At 37.8% G+C, this 23,869-nt stretch overlaps 1 protein-coding gene across 1 annotated transcript in view; it reads right to left on the reverse strand.

The window, feature by feature from the left end:
* The window catches only part of LOC103803548 (low-density lipoprotein receptor-related protein 1B-like), a gene marked incomplete at its 5' end in the record, with an annotated part of 112,688 nt that overhangs the window by 7,504 nt on the left and 81,315 nt on the right, over positions 1 to 23,869 (reverse strand). Inside the window, 4 exons of the mRNA XM_009076113.1 lie at positions 1,700 to 1,776; positions 15,871 to 15,975; positions 16,604 to 16,778; positions 21,050 to 21,211. Coding sequence (XP_009074361.1) covers positions 1,700 to 1,776; positions 15,871 to 15,975; positions 16,604 to 16,778; positions 21,050 to 21,211 — 519 coding nt within the window. The remainder of the gene's footprint in view (positions 1 to 1,699; positions 1,777 to 15,870; positions 15,976 to 16,603; positions 16,779 to 21,049; positions 21,212 to 23,869) is intronic.

The following is a 23,869-nucleotide window of genomic DNA, read 5'->3' on the forward strand; positions in this document are numbered from 1 at the left end:
ACAATTCTGTTATGTTGATAGAGGCAATCACAAAAGCTACAATAATGCTCAATGCAGCAGAAAAACAGTGCACAGAGCAGACAGCAATGTTGAAGGAGAAGAGGGAACAGGGAAGAAGAAAATGGGCTTAACATTATTTTGGCAGATACTTTCACTGAAATGAGACTACCTGCAAAAAGAAGGTCAGCAATTGTACCCGTCCAAGAATTGCTCAGCCTTACTGTAAAGAAATCCATGCAACAAATAATTTTATGTTATAAATAACCTGACCCTTATAAACTACAGGACTCCAGCATAAAGACAATGTGGAATGACATGTACTGCCTTTAATATCACAATCCTTAACTGGTGGAAAACAAAAATATTGCAGATTGTTTCACTGGCTGCATTTATTGATTTATCAAAAAAACCTATAAGCTGCTCGCAGTCTCTGCTCTACATTAAACAGTCTAAATAAAGAATTGAAAAAGATGCCTTGAATTCTGCCTGAAGGCTTACTGAAAGCCAAGTCAGGTTGTCAGAGACCTGAAATTAAGCACTACTGAATAAAAACCTTGAAGCATCCTGAATTCACTTCAGCTTGTGAAGATTCAGCATGGCAAGGACATTACATCATTGCGATTTTAAGAAAACATTTGAGAAATAACTGGATTAAGTTCTACTTAGGAGGCAAAAAAACAACAAAAAAAAACCCCACAAAGGTTCATTTTGTCTTGGTAGGTAAACATTCAAGGAAAAAAAACCCCTGAAAACAGCCCACCAGGCACAAATTGCCATTTGGTGACCATAGAGCAGCCTGGGACCAGGCACGAGAAAAACATCCATTTCCCAAATTTTAACAGGTAACCCTGAAAACAGCCCACCAGGCACGAATTGCCATTTGCTGACCATAGAGCAGTCCAGGACCAGGCACAAGAAAGACATCCATTTCCCAAATTTTAACAGGTATTCCCCTCAACATGAAATACTGATCTAGGTACTGGCTGCTTTTTTTGCCTATTTCCAGCTTGTAAGTGTTATTTCACTTGTCTGGATCACTGGGAAGATTACATCCAAACATCAAGCTGACCTGAATAGTGGGCAACTCGTTCTACTGCTCCAGTTGGGCTAAATGTTACTGAGGCATGTACAGCAGGGTACCATCAGCATATTCAGCACTCTGCAGGAAACCTTGTCCAGTTTAAACTGCCAATAGTGTAGCAATACCATCCTTTATGCTTAGAGATGTTAAAAAAAATGTGACAGGAGCTATTCTTACTTTCAGGATGATTTTCACAGTAGGTGAAATTCAAACCTCTGCAGACAGCCAATACAAAAGTTATGCACTACTTACAACTCTATTTTTGATGCTTTCAGTATGACTTAAATGGTCAAAGGTCTTGTACTAGTTCTCTGCACAGCACTGATATCACCAAACACTTGCCACTAGTTCCATTAAGAAAAGTGCAGCTAGGCCTTGAGGCAATGAGTGTATAGCTTATGTATATATGAGTGTATATGCACCCAAACCACCTCATGCAACACTAAATGGCAGTCAAAATGTCAAGCAAGATCTATATTTGTGTGGGTTTTTAAAGAAAAAAAATACCGGTAAGCAGCATATTTCATGACACAAATTCACATTCTAAGACATCACCAGTTTTAGATTTCTCAACTGAGCCAAATTTGACAAGTGATAGCAGTTATCTGAAGTACTTACTTGTACTGATATTGTCAGACTTGCTGCTTTTGGGAGCTGGCCTCTCACACTGTGTGCCTGACCAGTTGGCTGAACATCTAAAAGGATCCAATTAAGACAGTAAAGTTAATAGATGTCAGCTATTAACACAGTAACCTATTAAAGAGACCACCAGCATCTTCTCAAGAGCTACATGAATGACAACAGTGGTTCTACACAATCAACAAGAAGCCTCATGGAAGGAGTCAGCAGTACTCTGCTATGGCACTTACAACATTCTGAGTACTTTTTTAGTTTAAAACTACAGCTTTGTATCTTCATTTCCTGTTATTATTATTCCTGCAGTCTTCATTCCAGAATCCTTTTCTAAAATTCTTGACTAAAAGAACAACAGGCTTAATCAGTGGGATAGCAACATCCTATCTTTTAAAATGTTGAACTCTATAATAAATATGTATTTGCAGAAATATATACATGTGTTTGTGTGTGTGTGCTCAAGCAGCTGTGAGAGTTAAAGCATGAAGGGTTGTCCTAAAGGGACAGGAGTATCTCCTGGCTGCAGAAAGCCCTGAATACTGTTTCTGTTCAGGATATGTGCTCCAGGAGCCAGGTGCCTGGATGAGTACACAGCTATTCTGCTGTAATTTCCTTGTGTGAATATCAATATGCAAATATACCTTCAACTGGGATTCAGAATGCTCCCATGCACAGAAGCAAACACAAGGAGTCCATGGATGCAGACTCAGCAAATCCATCAAAAATGGAAACAAACACCTGACTGAAATTCAATGCTTATTCATCCTGCTGTAAATATGATTAAGTTTACTAGAGAACCTCAAACCCTTCTTGAGGAAACGGCAGGAAGTAGTCACTTTTCATCTGCCTCCATTGCATATTGTGCAATGAATCAAGTTTTTTCTAAGTATTTTTGAATTATTTATGAGTTTCAACATGAGTTATCTTTAGGGAAGTGCAACAGAGCACTACCTTCACACAGTTCTAAGAATGACTGTTATCCGATGTATTTCTAAGCAGGTAAGAAATTTCAGAGTTTAGAGGTGGTCATGCTTAACAACTGATATTGTTCCATAATTTAGAAAAAGTTTGGAAAGGTACAAAATATACCCTCAGCAAGTTCACTGATGACACCAAGCTGTGTGGGGCAGTCACAGCTGGAGGGAAGGGATGTGCCATTCAGAGAGACCTTGACAGGCTTGAGAGGTGGAACAATGCAAACCTCATGGAATTCAACAAAATGAAGTGCAAGGTCCTACATCTGGGCCATGGCAATCCCAGGCACAGCTACAGGTTGGGTGGGCAAGGAATTGAAACCAGCAATGAGGAGAATGATTTGGGCATAATGGTAGATGAGAAGCTCAGCATGAGTTGCAGTGTGAGCTCAGCCCAGAAACCAAACAAATTCTGAGATGCACCCAAAGGAGTGTGGGCAGCAGGTCAAAAGAGGTGATCCTTCCCCTCTACTCTGCCCTCGTGTGACCCCACCTGGAATCCTGCACACAGTTCTGGTGTCCTCAACATAAGGAGGACATGGAAATGTTTGAACAAGTCCAGAGGAGGCCACAGAGTTGCTAAGAGCACTGGAGCATCTCCCTGTGAGGACAGGCTGAGGGAGTTGGGGCTGTTCAGCCTGGAGAAGAGAAGGTTGTGTGGAGAACTCAGAGCAACTTTTCGGTATCTGAAGGGCCTACAAGGAGATGGAGAGGGACTCTGTGTTAGGAACTGCAGTGATAGGACAAGGGGCAATGGGTTCAAACTGAAGGAGGGGAAGTCTAGGTTAGATGTTAGAAAAATGTTTTTTACTTTGAGGGTGGTGAATCACTGGAACAGGCTGTGCAGGGAGGTAGTGGATACCCCAACCCTGGAAGTGTTCAAGGCCAGGCTGGATGAGCCTTGAGCAACCTTGTCTGGTGGGGAGGGGTCCCTGGCCATGGCAGGGGGGGTTGGGACTAGATGATCTGTGAGGTCCATTCCAACCCCTAAAATTCTATGATTCTGTGATTCTATGATTGTGCAATTATTACAGAAGAGCCCTAACCAGTATTCACAGGACCACACACAATCATTTAGGCTGGAAAAGACTTCCAAGATCATCTAGTCCAACCTTTGACTGATCATCACCTTGTCAACTAGATCAGAGCACAAAGTGCTACCATTAGTCATTTCACGAACACCTCCAGGGATGGTGACCCTACCACCTCGCTGGGCAGACCCTTCCAATGCTTAACAACCCTTTGTGTGAAGAAATTCTTCCTAATGTCTAACCTGAACCTCCCCTGGTGCAGCTTGAGGCTAATGAGCTCTGCTGGTGATGCTTTTGACTTTCTCTTGCCTTTGCAGATCACTGCAGAAGAATGTCTAGTTTCTCTCTTTGCTCCTAAGCCTATTTCAGCACAACCCAATATTCAGATAAATCTCTTTACTGGATTTCGTGTTAAGCTTTAACATATTTTTTGAAACTAATGTTATTTTTAGTAGGAACCATTATGAAGCTGCTTAACTTCTACAGAGGGAAGGCAGAGATGGTTTTTGAAAACATTATTGATTTATTTCTATATACTGATAGTTTATTATTTCTAGCTGATTCAGGAAGTTGTCACACAATAGTTAAATCGCATTATAATTAAGAAACTCTTCATGGTTATCTAAATAAGTTTGTTTACTTAAATAAATATGGCAAATTCACACTTAAATTTCCTCACTGCAAAGGAACACCAAATTACTAACTAATCACACACATTACGATTCACAACAATATATTTTATAACTGAACCCAACTGACTTTTCCACCTGCTTACCACCACTTTAGCACATCCTAAATCACAGGGAACACACGACTTTAATCTTTCAAAAGATGCATCTGTTCCCTTTTTTTTTTGTTTCAGATCTCTTTTCAGCAATTATATAAGCTAGAAATGCCTGCACTGACAGCTTACCTTACTAAGACATTATTCAAGGAACTTGTTTTTTAAAAATATAAAAAATTTTAATCTACATATATATATGGCCACAAAGTAAGTATCTCCATTCTTTTAGAGAAACACTACCTATCTATATTTAGGATAGCCTACTGGACCTCAAGCTGTTGGCATGTGACAACCATGAAATAAAGACTTTATATTTCTTACTGGGAGTTTGGCATCATTGTTGCTGGGGATTCACCTCATGTGATTAAAGCTTGCTATGACAGGCAGTTTGCACTTAATACTACACTACTGAAAGGGAAAGATTTATTTGTTGCTTGCACTTAATACTGCACTACTGAAAGGGAAAGATTTATTTGTGAGTTAGACACGTCTTAGCTTTGTACCTAAATCCTTATATTGAAGGTTTCAAATACTTTCATTGTATATAAGAATCATTACGATAAATCTGTCTTAAAATGTTTGAAGCATGTTAAGACAGTGAGACTAGCAAAGGAATCACCATGAGACATGCAAGTATAAGCTCATGAGAAAATAGTGTATAATGTACAATTATGCTCTCTAAAAATCTCATAGCAGACGTGACACCACAACAGCTGGTGAAGAAAGAAATCCTACAGCTATATATGTAGTAAAGAGGAACAAATTAAGGCAAAAATGTTATCAGTTCTTTACCTATCTTGACATTCTAATTGTAAAAATATCAAAACACAGCTGAGGCATTTGAGAGAAGTCTTATAAAAACATGATCATTAGTTGCCATTTCCTTTTACTTTTTTCCACATGCTTTCTGTCTCCAGCAAATTTCAAAGAGGCTGAAGCTGGCAGGATTGCAGTCATTTCCTTCTAAACTTTGAGGTGAAATGATTGCCCTTTGATGGTCCAGCAAGCTAGTACAGACTTGTCTTGGGCAGACAGAATAGCAAAAGAAATAAAGCCCTGGGGAAAGGTATGTTTTCTGCAAGGAAATATGACACAGAAAATTAGCCATGAGCAGACACATGAATAATGATGGGGTTGGGACAATTGTTCATGGGAAATGAGCAGGTCTTAACCAGTTTCAATTGTCTTCAGAGAGAAATTGTTCTTTATAATAACATTTTTTGGTATTAGGACATTTAAATTCAGACTGCTCAGTACCTAGCATGGGAACTGACTCCTGGTTCAATTTGATGCACAGTAGTTTGTACCTTTCCAAATCATTTGGTACCAGGAGCTTTTTGTTCTGTCCCACTGCCAACAGCTGTATGGTCAGAGAGGACATTTGCTGTACTGGCAAACAAAAAGGCACTAATGAAGCCACTGGTTTCATTGAAGACATTCATATTATCAGAAACTGGGAAGAAAGAACAGTGAAAGTTTCTAATCTGAGCTGCACATAAAGAAATATGGATGGAAACAGATGGGGAACTTGACAGTGAAGGACAGGTTGGAGTCAGCTGCATGGTGCAAGATGCTATAGTGAACATCTTAAGGTGCAAGTCTCCAGTTCCCAACAGAATCAGTGAAAGATCAAAGAGCAGCAATAGCACAGAGAATGCCAATATGAAAACTGAAAGTGAATGTAATAAATGAAGGTTGTACACGGTCTGCTGCCAAGGTCATTAATAAAACTGTGTCACAGCTCTCTCTGTTACAATTTAGTTCTACATTTAGAAAGACCTTCTGAGACACAGGAAGCCTGTGTGATTGGAATTATTTATTTGGGGGAAATTGTATTACAGAGAGAGATGTTTTAAAACACTCGAGATTGCAAAGGTGTCTCACTTGTAATGAGAAATATTTAGGATGAAGATATTTACATCTCAGAGATTGATCATGCTGTTGTGACAGAATCTATTCATGAGAGAAAATGTATCTCCCCTCTGTTTCTGTATAACCCTTACAGGTCAGTTCACTCAAACACTCTAAACTCAATTATATGGGCACTTGACCAAAAGGAACCATTTGACTATGAAATGCCTGAAAAAAACCAGAAAAAAAACTAGTAAAGAGGCCAGTTTGGTGGCAGTGTACAATTTTTTCAACATTTTGTTTCTCTTTTTCCTCCCCTTTTTTGTTGTGCCACAGGCATTGTCATAAAAATATAATAGAGCAGGCATAATATGCAGTTAGAAGTGCTTTTTTAGACAACGGCTTTCCAACTCAATATACCAGTGTGTACCCAAAAATACAGAAAGCAGTATTGAAAGATTAGTCTAGAAGCATAACAGAATCTATGAAACAGTCCCTATAAAATAGAGGTGGAAGGGGAATTGAAATTTTTTCTTACCTAAAAAAATTCTATTTCTTCATTATACAAAGTAATTCTCTAATTTTGCTTTCCTTTTTTAGTCATGACATAGACAGTAATGTATAGTATAAAGCATCCTAATAAAGTCTTCAGCCTCACCATTTTAAGAACACTTACATTAAAATTTCAATGGAACCTGTCTTATCACTAATATCAAAGGTATTTGTAAGATAAGAGAACATCTGGATTATAGTTATTTACTCTGTGTATTAAATTGCATTGGAAGATTTAAATCAAAATAATCCCCTTTTCTCCCCAAACTCTGTGTGATGATGTGGGATGACAAAAGCCTTGCAATAAACCAAACCACTAAACTATTATAATGAATTTAGCAATACTTTTGTAAATATGTTTTCTTCATGCAGGGAGTTGATATTATACCCACAGATAAACCCTCAAAGGTACAAAGAAATTTCAGAACAATGAAAGACCAAAATACACACCCCAAGAGAGATCAATTACACATTCTGTACCTTCTCCTATATTGTAGGATTTAATTACTTTCTAATAGTAGCTTTTCCATAATTATTTTAGACAAGAACAGAGCACATTTTAGTAGTTTTGTCTAATGAGCATCACTTGGCATCATGTAAGGAAAACAACATAATAGTTAAGGGATATAAGCTTTACATTACCTGAATTGAAATACAGATTACCTCACAATTCAATAAATTCAGAATAGGAAAATTGCATCATCCAAAAGCAGGCAAAACCATTAAAAATTACTTTTGAGGAACCCAACACCACTCAAATTTAGTGACAACACACATGAAAAAATAAAATGAAGCCTTAAACATGTGATTTTAATTTGTGCATTACATTGCTATATATAAATCATCATTTCCAGTTGCTGCATGTTCACTGCAAAGGAACATTCCTTGGGGTGCAACTCAACTTCTGTCATGCCCAGGTAAGAAAAAGAAGTAACTGAGGGTCATTAAAGCAATGTATGCAGTGCAGATCCTAGACAAGTAGCAATAGCAAAAGAAATATGTAAAGATTAAACATGTCTATATGACTAAAGACAACAAAAGGAAAAACAGAGACTGAAATGGTAAAGCAACAAAGGAATGAGAAAGGACTGGTTCAATAGGTATATGACAAACCATGTTTTTCTCCCCTCACAGAGACAAAATAAGCAGTGATGTACAGCAACTGCTACTATGCAAGTTTTATCTGAGCAATTTTGAACTCATGGACAAAGGATATCTGCATTACAGTCTAGTAAGTAAATGCTCAATGAAAAATATACTAACTCCTCTTTTCCAAGATCATCTCATTTCTTCCTTTGACAACCACTCTTCAAACAGCTGTTTGCATTTAATTCTTGAACTAATACAAGTTTGGAATATAAAGTGACTGAAAGATCTTCTATAATACAAAGTTACAACCTGCTGATTACGTTTAAATTCAAGGCATTTACAGCAAAGATATTTTATAGTTGAAAAAGAAAGCTCTCAAAGAACTAGCATAATGCTGTGAAATTCCTGTTGTAATTGTAATTGGGGAGCTCATTAAATATACCCCAGGAAATCATATGGAAAACACTTATTGCAAGATACTCGACAAAATTTTCTGTTCTCTGAGTTGTACTGCCTGTTAAGGTTGCCACTGCCTTCTCCTCTGAGGCAGGTTTCTCAATCCTGCAATTGTTCTACTCTGCAGTGCCTTTTTCTACTCAGCCTTCAGAAAGTGCCAGTCAGGGGACTGCACAGTGTGGTCTCTTTCTTGTCCATAACTGGACTAGGGATGTACCTGAACCTTTTTTTGAACAGAGGTTTGCCATAATGATGAGTTACATTTAGTTATAAACTTGCATGTAATTGCAGCACTTGTACAAGTTGGACATGTACTTACATAAAAATGGTTCATGTTGGAAGACTTTTCAAGATGAAAGGAATGTCAAGAGGAAGGTACAGCATGACAGGCACAGGAGCTGGAGAGGAGTTACTCCATCAAGAGGAATGCACTGTTTTCTTTCTTATTTCTGTGACCTAAACATGTGAACACATATGCACACATGTGCACATGTGTGTGCCCCCTCCCCACTACACCACTCCCAACACACTGTGTCTCCAACCCACTGGATGTAAAGCTGACCAGAACAAGCTGGCAACACTGCAGCAGATTGCCCACAGGAGCTGTGGCTGTCCCATCCCTGGAGGTGTCAAGGCCAGGCTGGATGGAGCTCTGAGCAACCTGTTGCTCTGAGCAGCAGGGAAGGTGTCCCTCCCCATCACAGGGAGTTGGAACTAGATGATCTTTAAAGTCTCTTCCAACCCAAACCATTCTGTGATTCTGTAAGAACATCTCTCTCCTTTATTTCACTCCTGCACGAGGTATTTTTAAAAAATTTATTCATGTCTTCACTTTCAAATTCAAGCTTCTTGTTATCACTTCTAAGCAATTCCACAACTCATTCTCTCTCCTTTTGTTTGCTATTGTCTTTAGCATATTACTCCACCAAAATTCTCTGTTTAGGAATGAAGTAATTTACCATTTCTCCACCCTTCTGTTTTCAGTTTTCTCTCTTACCAAACTTAGGCTAACTTTCAAGCTCCTGTATGGATTGTGCCTTCTCATTAACTATTCAGGATAACTTACTCTTCATTACAGGAGAACTGATGTTTGTTCTAATACTGAAACACAACACGCACGACCTGAAGCTCTCTGAACAGTCAACACATCTAGCCACAGGCAACTAATGGAATGTTGTACTCTGTCCTCTGATTTTCTCTCTGTTTCTGATGACAGCTGGAAAACAGATTCCAAATTCCAGACACACAGAGTAGCACAGACCTCTGCACAGAGAGTAACCTGGGAAGGAATATAGTACTATCCTCTAAATTAGCCAGCACAATATCATCTTCCTTGTTTTACCTGAAAGTTCTCAGCCACAGTCATGCTCCAAAGCTTGTTAGAGTATTTAAAAGCACTATTTAAATTTAGGGAAGGATCACTTACATTATTTGTACCATCTAGCAGTTTTGACTGCAAACTTAGAAACTATCCTTCATTATATGTCTATATCAACTAGTGTAAAGGGGTTATGACCTAATCACATTTAGTAAGAGATAATAACAGACCACATTTATGTGCAGACACAAATAATATTAGTAATACAAATCAGAAGGTGGAATTACAGCAACCTATAGTTACGGTGAAGATATGAAAGAAATAAAAATGAGAGTGGGTAATGTTCTGCACTAAAGAAACAGATACAACGCTGCCTGTGTAACAAACAGTAATGATCTTGTGTACTTGAAAGTACACAAGTACTTGAACTTTTTTCCATCTCTCTTTATTAGTATCATGCACAGTATAATCTCTCTCTAAACCTTGCTTCTCTTGCAGGAATGTATATGCAGGTAGCTAATTAGTGAGAAGGAAACAGAGAGGGAAATAAAGGGAATTATTAAAAGACTGGCTGATAGAACAGATCAAACTGACAGTTTATGAAATACATAGAAAAAATCATTTTTCGATTATCTCCCATCTGAATCTTCTCATCTCCTGCTCATTCTGTTTTCAATTGTGAAGTTACTGGTGCAATTCAGACATATCTCATATGCTTCTAGTGTTATACACATCACACCCCCCTCAAGCCATGAGTAGTACTAAAGAGATCCTTAAAAACCTTAGCATGTGAATACTAAATTGACAGTAACTATATGTCAGGCCATATTACTTTAAACCTCCTCAGTTGTACATTTTTCAGAAAAGGTCACTACCTCAAATTTTAACATTCTGATATTAAATTCTCTCACAGCTTTTGTTATTGAGCAAGAAGGACAATAGTGGTGTTGGTGGAGGAAGAATATTCTCTCTGCTTCTAAAAAAATGCTAAGCATTAGCAATCTAGATTGCATGGGATCTAATATCCAAAGAGAGATCACAGGATATTCTGCATCTTTTAAAACCTGACAGAGCAGTCATTGAAACTGGAGACCAAATTCACAAAACCTTTTTTTTTTTGGTGGCTTATATGCAGCCATGGCAAGGCCTTAATGAATCTCTAAAAGCACAACTTCTATTTTGAATGTGCAACTGATATTAAGTGCATTCAACTTTTGAAAACCACCTTGAGACAGGAAGATAGAATAAAAATCTACCCTAACAGTAGAGATTAATGAAAGGAGAGTCTGTTCTTCCAGGATTATAGTTACTCTGTATAATTATGGCTTTAGGATTGCCCTTTAGAACAGATAAATCTTTTTCTCTATTGTCTTTACTGAATGATAATAAGGGCTTGATTATGTATAAAGTTTGCCTTCTCCACTGATGTTGGCTGTGAGAGAAAGCAGAGTTCCTGAAAAAAAATAAAGCCAGACCTATTTCTTCTAAAAATCACCCACCCATGAATTAGAGCCTGGTTAAGGAAAATGTTAGCTCTTAGCTAAGTGTCTCTCAGAGACCAGAGACAGATGTCATACATCAAGCATACCTACATGGTCACACATACAGGTTAGGTTGGAGAGGTAAATCTCAGTGACTCTCATGAAGCATGGGATTCTTTCCCTCCTTCCTGATCCTATTTCTTCTAAAAATCACCCACCCATGAATTAGAGCCTGGTTAAGGAAAATGTTAGCTCTTAGCTAAGTGTCTCTCAGAGACCAGAGACAGATGTCATACATCAAGCATACCTACATGGTCACACATACAGGTTAGGTTGGAGAGGTAAATCTCAGTGACTCTCATGAAGCATGGGATTCTTTCCCTCCTTCCTGATGTCTTCTTCGTGCCAGTATCCAGTGATAAAATTACAAACAAGCTTCAGGTAAGAAGCAATTTGGCATCAGAAAAATCAAGATATTAGGAACAACTGGAGGTTGAACTGAGGTTGGCAAGGAGAACTGAGACGTGGAGGAAGTCTTCTTCAATAGCTGTCTTCAACTCATCAAACAACTATTTGCTTCTCTTTCCTGTCCTCTAAGCTACCTTGGCTTTGTAAAGAAAGCACCAACTTAGAAGCCTCTCTTAACAATTCACAGACAGTGGTGGCCACACTAACCCAACAATTACTCTAAAGAGACAACAGGAACACTAGCTCTATCTTAGCTAACAGTCTGAATGTGAAAAAGTGAATTATCTACAAAAGTTTCATTTCCACTTAAACTTCTGATTACCAGTTCACCTGAAACACTGCCTCACACTGAAGAGAAACTTCAATTTAATCTTTCTCTACCACCTCTTCTTCCATGTTTCCTCTCTTCCACCTTACAATCCATTTAATAAAAAACATTTTCCCAAATAATGTTCAAATAGCCCTGACAAGATGAAAGCAAAAGGACTGTTCAGTTCTGCTAAAAGTCCTGACGTGCTTTACTGCTTTTCTTTTCACTTGAGCTTGGATTATTCAGCCTACAGCCCATGTACCTAATAAATGCAATGCGAATACTGTCACAGTAAGAAGATACAAGAAGTAAACAAAGTAAGTTCATTATTATGTTCAAAACGTTTCAATTCCTTCCTGATCTGTGGAAGATAACCTTCTCAAAGGGAGAAACCACAGCTTTCATCTACAAAATAGTCTTTGGGTATCAACATTTCACTTTCTGCAAGGAAGAAAACCAAGACTAAATGCCACTTTAGTATAAGTCCAGCTTTTCCTCTTTTGTGTTCAGTCTTTTTTAGGACTTTGCTTTTCACTCTTCCATCTTATACCACACATGAAATACATGACTTTGTAGGCAGCAACATGTTGTTCTTAGAGCTGCATGATTCTGAAAACCCAAGTATGATACAAGGAACACAAACAGTTCCAAGCACCCATGTCCCCCACAATGCTGATCAACTGATCTACTCCATACTCCTCCAAGTCTAAGAAGTGGCAGTCAGGACACTAATCTCATTTCCAATGGATTTATGATAGCTCAAGTCAGAGAGTTTCATTACATGAGAACACTGACAAAGGAATTCTGATCATATATTTATAAAATATTATTCACTACACCTAGTCACTGTCATTACTACACACCAGGCACTTACATCACATCCCCACAGCATTTTATGCTTTCATAAAACATGCATTTAGATGAGATAAGATTAAAGTTGTTTGAGTTTCATATTTTATCCCAAGTCTAGGTCTTTGGTTCATGATTTCATTTCTGACTTTTGCATCCCAACTGTTGGGCACAGCTATGTTGATCTGACAGGTATTTCAGATATCTCTGTACTTCCACCTTGCAGCATTTTCAAAGACTGTTTCTTTCCCTGATGAAGATTAAAACGTTCTCATTAAGAAACAGACCTAAAATCCATTAGAGAAATATAGACTACAAATGTAAGTGTGTTATGTATTTTTTATCAGAGAAGTCAAAGTTATGATGCCACTGACATACTTTTGTTTAGCAGTTTCTATTTTACAGCATTATTTCTATAAAGTTAACCACAAGACTTATGAATGCAAGTTTAACTCCTAAAGTGGTATCTAAATAGCTCTTCTCTTCTTTTCCCTGTATGGATAAGAAATAGCAAGTCAGGTTGGACTATAGAACATGTGCAATGTCACTGTTTGCTAAATTTTATGCTATGTAGGATTAACTTGGTAAAATATCTCAAAATAAGAGCAATAAAAGCCAAGAGGCATTTTCAGTATTTTCAAGTCATTTAGTAAAAATAAAGCTTTTTATTTCTTCCTCTAATGATACACACGCTCCAAATGTATGTTTAAATATACTCATCAGTGCAACTATCAAAGGCTAAGTGTGTATTATAGAAATGGGCCCCCAGATTAAGTATATATTGTGAAATGTATGTGAATGTGCATGACTTGAACCAATGAACTGTGGCCTGGAATGATGTCACAGAATGTGCAGCATTAAGTGGAAGGTTAAACCTACTTGCATCTCGGTTCATTAAACGCAGTTAAAGTGCAAATTCCCTCATTCTGACAGTAGTAATCACAAGGGTTCACTTTCTGGTCACAGCGCTGACTTTTAAACCCCACAGAGCATCTGCAGAATTTCAGTAAAATAGACCTATATAAATAATTCTGCCTTTTGCTGGACAGATTTTAAACGCATTATATATAATGATGGTAAGATACACACACACACATACACAGGCACACACTCACAGAAAACAAAATTAATACTCTTTTTTTTTTTCATGGAAAGTCCATTTGGCAGTACTGAAAAGTTTGCTCATCAGTGTTGATCAGTTGTCAGATGTGCTATGCAATTCTATTGATTGACTCAGACTGCAATGGCCTTAAAATTATTCATGACCATTTTTGTACCATTGTTAATGGTATCAGTACATGACATAGCACTTAGGTATCGTAAATCAACACACAAATTAGAGTATGTAACTTTTTTCCCTTGAGATGCTATGGCATTCCAGATGAATTTCAGAAAAAAAGCCCCAAAACTACAAACCACTTTTGTAAGGAAATAGAAAGAAAAAAACCACAAGTTTCCAAAGCAGCCATTCTAGATATTTAAGCAAATGAATCATCAGACTTAGTCATCATATTTGGGCCTTACATATTAAAAGCTGTGATATCTGATTTTTGCTGTGGTTTATCAGTCTCTCTAGTCCTCAACTAAAGACATTTAAGCAGGCACCAGTAACAGATAAAAAGGTCTGGATCAAAATAATAATGAAAAAGAAACATAGACACTTAAAGAATTTTTAACTCTCTAAAGGCTACAATGCAGAACTGAATTCCACTCTCTCAGACCCCAAAGTTCACACATCTGTTGGCAACTTCTTTTCAATAGTACAACTACAGTTGTTCCCTTTTGCACAGTCAAAAGTGCTTCAGCTGTCACAGGGAGGAACTATTGGCCCTTCTCTTACACTGGTCAGACTAACAAAATCTAGGCATTTCTCTGTGAAACTTCCTTGAGAGTCTGAGTACAACAGGCACTCTCTTTTAAGACCACCCACCTCAGACACACCAGCAAGATGAGGGGATGGCTGCATCTGTATTTCCAAAGCTGTATAGTGTCAGACCTCTTTGGGCAACAACATATGCCACCTTGGAACATGTGAGTCCAATTCTCTCTTCCAACACCTCTCTCCTTCAACCTGGAGGATGTTCCAACCTCCAGATTGTTCTGAGAAGTGGAAGACTATTCCACAATTGAGCTTTTCAGCAGTGCAGAAAAGACTGGATCATTTAGTAGTCAAAAGTGAAAAAACAAGGAGTATGACTAGGTAGCTCATTGTAACTGACAGCAGGAAAGAAATTAGTTTTTTGCTACAGTGACTACTTCAGTATTTTATATTGAGCAGCTGTAAAAGTAGATATACCATAGCTCTCAAGAAAGGACTAGAATGTAGGCTTTTCTCCCTCTTACAATGGCACTTCACAATCTAGGCTACAGAACCCCATTTTCTTTGGTATTTGATGTCTGGGCTTAAGAAAAGCATCTTGAATTATTCTCTCAACCACAGCACAGGAGGGAGAGTGCAATCTCACCACAGAGCAGCCACGTCACTGTGGGCAGTGTGAAGGTTAGGGCAGAAAGGAGAGATACATGAGCACATCCTCAGACTCATAAGGGAAATAAACATTGACATTACTCTTCCTATTCTCTAGCCATCAGGAAGGATGTTTCATCCCCACACCTCTGACCATCTTTATAGAAGAAAAGATTTAATCCACCTTTGAGATGCTGGGCAGACAACCATCCTATGCCTCCGGGTTCCATTTCAAAACAAATGCCTAAACAGGCTTTGGGTCTGGCCTGAAATTATTAAAGTCTCAAACACATATCTTTGTATCTATATGCATTCACATTGTACTCCTTAGTTATACCTTTCAACACACCTCTTGGAAAAATAAAGGCAAAGTCTCAGGTTACAGAAATAGCTAGAAAATATACTGTAAGTTATGACTGCAACCAGCACATTATGCATCCTAGAGGGAGCAAAAATGCAGACACGTGCACAATAATTTTATAATTTGTTGGAAGACAGATATTTTAATGATCTACATGATACTCACAGACAGACAGGTATATTTGTCTCTGGGTCCAGCTGGCATGTACCACCGTTGTAGCAGTAGCCATCACATAACTGACAGGTAGAGGCTATCTTGCCATTAGTGCAACTGTCATGGTTAAAAAAAAAAACCACAAAAACCAACAAAAAGCAATCAGTATTTTTGTAAATCAGGTGAATTCCCTTATAACTATTTATCTATTAGAATACTGATTTTATCTTTACACCAGATCTACTGATTGCAAGAGTTCTAGGTTTCCATTTTGAAAAGCTGGCAGAGAGATAATTACACAAAATATCTTCAATCTTTCCCTTAATGAAAATAAACTATTATTAATATACAAAATAATCACTCAGCAATAGAGCAGCACATCTTCCTACCTATGCCTCCATTAGTATACAGTATGTCTCTATCACTGTCACAGGTAATGCAGAATGAACAAATTTCAACAGTGTGGTAAACCTTGACTGTTAACTTCGTTAATTTCAATTTTTCCAAGTGAAAATCCAACTAGTCTCCTGCTACAGTATGCTTCCCCCAGTGAGAAGTGCTCCAGAAGTTGGTTTAAAAAGGCAGGAGTCAGTGGGTTTTGTGTGGGCAGGAACTACACAAAGGATCTGATCTGATGTGAGCAGTTCAAGGACTAGGCACTCTGTGAGAAATTTAAAGGATAATGCAATATAATCACTATTAAATGTATGATTTGGAACAAAGTCACTCCTCTCCACACACTTACTTGCATACTATGTCATTACTGTCCTTGTTTATTATGCAGTGTCCCCCGTGGCACCTGACACACTTGTCCACTTCACATTTTGGCCCTTCAAATCGTACTGGGCAGACACATTCTACACTTCCATCATCAGAAATAGTACATGATTCGGAGTTCACACAGTAATGGTGGCAAACATCTGGAAGTACCATGAAAGCTAGTTACTAACAGGAATTCAGGAGTATTATAGGAAAGCTCTTATGTTTTAAAAACGTACTATAATAAACCAAAATGATAACTGAAGCTGATGACACACTAGCAACTACAAGAATACTCCATAAACAGATACATAATATATTAATGATGCAAACTTGGGAAGCGAAATAGAAAGATAAACTCATAACTGATTTTTTTTTTTTTCTCTTTCTAGTTGTCTAACCATTTATGGCATCATCCCACATAATATAAAGACTACTGATGAGAAAAGCAGAGCAATGCTAATGTATTTAATGGGACGTTGGCTGAATAAAAATCTTTTGATACATTCACATTACCATTAAGAGCATTATGCCAAACTGAAATTGAAACAATATTTTGAAATAATTATGTTTTATTTTCATTTATCCACATATTAAAATTTCATGATGTTCTAATAATAATATATAAAGACATAATCCATAAGTTCCACAAAATACTACATATATGCTTATCTTTATAGACCATGCAATACTCTGTTATCTTATTTAACTGCTTAAATGACTGCAGGACTGAGATTTCAAGTAGTGAATCCTTTAACTCTTCAGAAGTGCCACTATCTGTGTCATTTTTCATTCCTCTTAAAAAAAAAACCAAGTTGCCTAACCAAAAAATTCTTCCAGACCTACAAATCATGTCCAGAAAATCTGTGGCTGTCCCATCCCTGGAAAAGTTCAAGGCCAAGTTGGAAGGGCTTGGAGCAGCCTGGTCTAGTGGAAGGTGTCCCTGCCCATGACAGAAGAGCTGAAATTCAATCGTCTTCAAGGTCCCTTCCAACCCAAATCATTCTATGATTCTATGCAATGGCAACCTCAACCTCGAGTATGAAAGTTTAAGCTCTCCAGCTGGACACACTGCCACCAGAAAATTGGAGACTACTAAGATATATTTTGCTGTATATATTCAAGATGGATGACCATAGAATTACAGAATGGTTTGGGTTGGAAGGGACCTTAGAGATCATCTAGCTCCAACCCTCCCTGCTGTGCCCACTTTCCACTAGCTCAGGCTTCACAAATCCCCATTCAACCTGGCCCTGAACATTGCCAGAGATGGAGCATCCATTGCTTCTTTGAGTGTGATTTGTGAGGGTATCTCATAAAGTGGGAAACACATTTTGCACGTGCTATTTTCTGCTCAGTTCTTCTCCCTCTTCAAGGAGTATGTACTGCTGGAAGAGTTCTGCTAAATGACAGAGCATGACTGTTGGAGGAGTTATTTCTGTTTGATTATTCGTTGGATGTCTCCATCTAACTAAGCAGGCTGTAGGCTCATCTACTGAGCAACCAGAGAAGCTTAAAAGACATGGAATGAAGTTGTTCATTGCTTGTCTTTCCTCAATTCAAGGTATGGCAATTTGCAGCAGGGGGGCTGGTTTTGGAACAAAAACCACTGCAGTTTGAAACTTAATATTGAGAGTCATTTTAGGAAAGAGCAGTGCAAGTGGGAAGCTTTTCTATGTGCATCAGGAAAAAAAAACCAACCAATCCCAAAACCTAGAAACACAAAATTCATACTCTAAAACAAGTATTGGCTTTTAACATTGATTGTAGTCACAAACACAACTTATATATTCTGTTGCATCTAAAATGTTTATGCTACATTTGGGCTGAAATGACAAAAAATTATTTATTTTTGTTTTTCCTACAGAAAGGAATTTCAGTTTCAGGGAAAGTCACAGCTTGTGAGATCACTATATCCACTTTGAATGGTTGTAACTGCATGAAAACGTTTTCCATTTTTTAGGTTGTTTGGGCTTTAAATGATACAAGAAATGAACTTTAACTACTCGGTATGTCTTATTTCTGGAATTTAAAATAGGGAGTTAGATCCAAATGCATCAACTTCATGTGGATTTAATAACATGCTCAATGGTAGTGGAATTCGATGCAAATTCATTCACTGAAATTTATTTCAGCAGTGCCAGTGTCTTGACATGGAGCACACATTTTGGTTATTAGCCCTTATGTGAACTAATCACAGGAAAAACTCTGCATTGGGTAATTGGAGACGATAAGTGTGAGGAAAATAAGGTCTTTGCAAGCTGGTAATACTGCAAGCAAATGTCTTCTCCCTGCCATAAAAACCCCACTAATAATATTTTCAGCTTGGGAGCAGGAGTAAAATACCTATGCACATTCATGTATCATCCTTTGCATATGAACTAGTTTCAATCACAGCAAAGAAAGACTGAAAAAGATATCTTGGAGGCAAACAATCATTGCAATAATGCTGTATTAATGCATTCCAACATGCATACAAAGTGAATGTGATTAATAAAGCAAAAAAAAAAAAATCACACATATGTGTGAATAAAGCAAAAGAATAAAAATAAATATGGACTTCATATACATATTATTAACTGCAAACCTGTACAATTTCACAACTGTTATTGGCCACATAGTAAAAAAAAAGATTGTAAGACTTTTCTTTTTCCCCTAAAAGTATTAAGCTTTAAATAAACAAAAGCTTAATTTTATTCTGTATTTTATAATGTGCTCAAGTCTCTGTATTGTGGCAGTTTCCCAAAGTGTCAGCAGACAATCCAAATCTGATAATAAGCACTGTTTAAAAAGTACCCCTAAATTTACATTTAAATTAATTCTTAAAAAAAAATAAAAATGTTTGCAGAAGCATTCAACTAGAAACAATTTGTTTGGTTTTGGGTAAGCCTCAAGTAAATATTTTTTCTTAATCTGTGTGTCTGTCTGTGCGTGATTTATGTACTATACCATTTCCAAATACCCAATTGTGTTTGCAGATAGTTATTTGTGGATCCATGCAGTTTGTTTAATACCAAGGGGGAGAGAATCACAATTACTGCTGGTTTTCCATTCAAAGGTTTCGATTTATTTCATAGTCTCCCAACTGGAAATGTATTCAGTTTACTTCAATACAAATCCTATTTAAGACACACACTAACCCTTTCCATGTTTGACAGACCTTGCACTAAAACTAAATACCTTTTGAATCTTGTAGATAAGTCTAAACCAGACCTTTATAACAGCTAATTTCCCTTCCCTTTTGTTTAAATCTTGCCTTCTTGGGCACATTCACTGAATTATGCACAAAAGAGATGATGTCTTTCACATTTAACGTTCAATTCTATAACAAGCACTGTGACAGTCCTGTCTTTTAGAATGCTACAGTCAAAGCAAAGTAGGAGTAGAAAAAAAGGAGATGGTAAAAAAAAGCATCATTCTGAGCTCAGAAAATGAATCTGTTTTAACTTCGAGTTGCTTGTGAGTCATCATGTTGAAGACACATGAGGAAGACAAACTGTAATTTTGAAGCAAGTGACCAGAAAAAGAAATTCAAGATCGTGTTCAAACGTCTTGAGTTACTGAAGAGATAATGGTGAGAGAAAAAGCCTGGAGAGAAAAGAAATATAAACAGAGTAAGAGCAAAAGGCCTATTGGTTGATAATCTTCTTTTCCCCCTCTGCTGTAAAAGAAGTAAAAAATTAAAGAAAGTTGTAGAAAGCGAGAAGAGCCTTTCTAAAGGCAAGAGAACCTTTGGCAAACAGTGTCTCAATGAGAAAAGACTGATGGGTCAGTGTAGTGGAAAAGTAGGGAGAACTTCAGATGCAAAGGATACAATGTAAGTCATGAGAATTAAACAAGAGTAATATTTAGAACCCTTTAGAATTTCAATACCAGGATGGGGCAGAAACCATACTCAAAGGGATCTCAGACTCAGCAAGATGAAGTACTATAGCAATGTGAAACTCAAACCAGTTATCAATATTCTGCTTAATGCAGTTAGAAATAAAAGCCAAAAGTAAAGTAGCAGTTTGAGATGCATGTGTTGGCCTGCAAAGGGGCATCAGAAAGTTCCTTAACCAACTATGTCAATTCACTATGTTTAGGTATTCCACCAGCATAAGATACCAAATCTGAGAAGCTGGAGTAGAAAATTTGAACAAAATGATCTCATGTCTGCTGACAAAGACATTGCACATGTTCATCCATGAAAATAATAAAAAAAATAATTCCTTAAAAAGCTCTTTCTTCATCTAGCCAAGTAGAAGGATATTACAGAAACATGTTCAAATTGCTCCTGAACACATCAGATGACATTCCCTTAGCAGTACTGATCATCTGGGGCTAACTTTAACATCGCAGTAAAAAAGAATCACCCAAATGGGTTTTAAAATTCCATTTTGTGGGACATTTATTACAAATCCAGATGGAATACTTGGTGGAGGTTACTTACAATACTGACACCTGTCTCCTGTGTACTCAGGCAGGCAGGTGCAGAAGGGCTGGTTGCCAGCAGTGACACTGCAGGTCCCTCCGTTTTGGCAAAAGTGGTTGCAGACTGTCTGGTTGCAGTTCGGCCCTGTAAAACCCAGTGCGCAGTTGCAGGTCGGCCGACCTAGTCAAAACCAAGAAAACTATTTTATGATAAAAATAAATACAGATCAACACAATAATCAGCTCTTTAAAGACAGATTTAGCACAACATTAGCGAGTTTTAATGTATGAGCCCAACTAGTTTCTCTAGACACTAATAGAACAAATGTTTGCAAACATTGCTTGAATGCAGAACTTTAAAGTTAGCGCTGTGAGATGTGGAAACCTCTAAACCTGAATCGATGCATTTTTACACTTGGGCATGACTCTTTTATGAGGAGAAAAAAAGAAGTTATTTTAAAACATGAAATAATTTTAAAAGATGGTCTTAAGTAGAAATTTAAGAACATAGAATCGTCAAGATTGGAGGAGACCTCTAAGATCATTGAGTCCAACCATTAGCCTGCCACTCTGCTAGAACCCCTAAACCATATCCTCCAGTGTCAGATCCAGACACCTCTTAAACACTTCCAGGGATGATGATGCCACTGCCTCCCTGGGCAACCTATTCCAGTGCCTGAACATCTAACAGGGAAAATTTTTTCCTACCATCTAATCTGAATCTCCCGTCCCAGCTTACAGCCATTCTCTCTAGTCCTCCCCCTGCAGCCATGGCAGGAGAGACATCCCCCACCTCTCTACAACCCCTTTCAGGTAGTTGTAGAGAGTGAAAAAGGTCACCCCTGAGCAGCCTCTTCTCAAGGCTAAACAAACCCAATTCCCTTAGCTGTTCTTCGTACAATACGTGTTCTAGACCTTTTCTGCCCTCGTTGCCCTTGGCTGGACTCGCTCCAGTGCCTCAATGTCCATTTGAAATTGAGGGGCCCAAAACTGAACACAGTACTTGAGCTGTGGCCTCAGCTGAGTACAAGGGGATGATCACTTCCCTAGTCCTTCTGGCCACACTATTCTTGACTAAACTATTCATGTCATCCTGCTGTACTGGATTCCTCCAGTTGCAGAGGATAAATATTTGTACAATCAGCGTTGGTGTCTCTTCGGAATGCACTCCATCATTCTGAAATATATAAACCTTCACATGTAATCATGTGAATATACAAATATTTACTAATACACTAATAGCTACACTTTGCATAGCAATTTTTATTAAAACACAAGTATCTGTGCCTGTTTTGTTCTCCTACCTCTCTCAGATAATGAATACTGTTACATAAAAATTGCTGTCTGGCATCAGCCCAAAGATGCATGTACCATCAATATTCAATGGCTGAAAAGCAGTGAACACTTTGGATGAACATTTGCACAAAATGAACACCTAGTCTACAACTTCTTTTCAAAGGTTTTTAAAATAATGTTTAAAACCCAATCCATTTCCCTCCTATGATTCTTCCCTATTGTAATTTTCGCATTTTTTTTTCCTTATCTAAATCTCATGTCTAGAGGATTTATAGCTGCGTTACAATTCCACTGCTTTATTAAACCCTTCTCCTCTTCCCTGACTTATTTTCTGAAGGCTTATCTTCTTTAAAACAAACTTCTAGATCCCATTAATATTTTTCCATCTCCTGACTTAGCTTTTATATCTCATTTGTAATCTTCTCGTCAAGTAAATGACCTGATGTGTCCAGCTAGCCATCTCCCTTCTCACTTCCTAATAATCTATTCTCATCCTTGATTATCTCTTACAAGACATTATTTTTCCCCCACCTCCTTCTCCTTGCTTTCATTCAACTTTAAGACTTCTCTTAAATTCAGGGAGAACAGACCAAGTTTAACGTTTTTATTTTTTTCCTGGCTTCTTGGGAAGGAAAGAGAGGAAGATTAATCGTGACCTAAGAAGATTTATGAAATAAAGGGGTAGACAGGATGGTGTTCATTTGAATAATGAGGAATCCATCCAGCTGGCAAGTACAATCAAGAACTTTATGGTGTGACTGCAGAGGAATGGATAGCTGACAGGCAAAATCTCATCCCTTTGAGTGAAGTCGTGGACATACCACATCTCTGAGTAAAGGACTGTGTGTAGACTAGTGAGAGTCAAATAGGTATCAGATAGAACACAAGAAATGCATAGTAAGTAGACTATGGAAAACCAAATCAGTACCACATGTGCTTTATATAAATGGCAAAACTCTAAGAATTACAGTTGGAGAACCAAGGTGTTGAGTCTTGAATGGGAACAACAACATCATCTCATTGGCTATAGCAAATTTGGAAAAGGAAGGTGGCTAACAGGCTATTGTAAAACTAAGACACATTTTTTGATATCTAGTCTTTGCTACTGCCAGAACAGGGTTACATTTTAGGAAGTGCTAAAGTCAAACAGATTATCAAGATAACTACATAATGTACTCTATGTGTGATGCAGAAGCCTTTTGGGCTGGAATTACAGGCATAAACAGGAAAAATAACCTATCAGATTTTATTACTGACAGCCCAATCAAGGTAATGATATGACCACAGAATCTGGAAGAGATCAGAGAAAGTCAGGGTATATGTCAGTTATGAGAGACCCCACACTGCTCTCTAAGGCAGTAACAAACTGCTTACATATAAACAATCCTACTTCATGGAGGGGTGGATTTGGGAGCACACAAGAGAAGCTATGCTTGGCTTGGGCCTGACTTGGTTTCAAACACACAGAAGAGCCAAAATCCTAAGTAGTCAAGTGAAATAACATTAAGGGTTACTTTCCCATAATAATTTTCTCCCATATTCC

Source organism: Acanthisitta chloris, unplaced genomic scaffold (genome assembly GCF_000695815.1).
Source record: "Acanthisitta chloris isolate BGI_N310 unplaced genomic scaffold, ASM69581v1 scaffold3476, whole genome shotgun sequence".
Lineage (NCBI taxonomy): Eukaryota > Metazoa > Chordata > Aves > Passeriformes > Acanthisittidae > Acanthisitta > Acanthisitta chloris.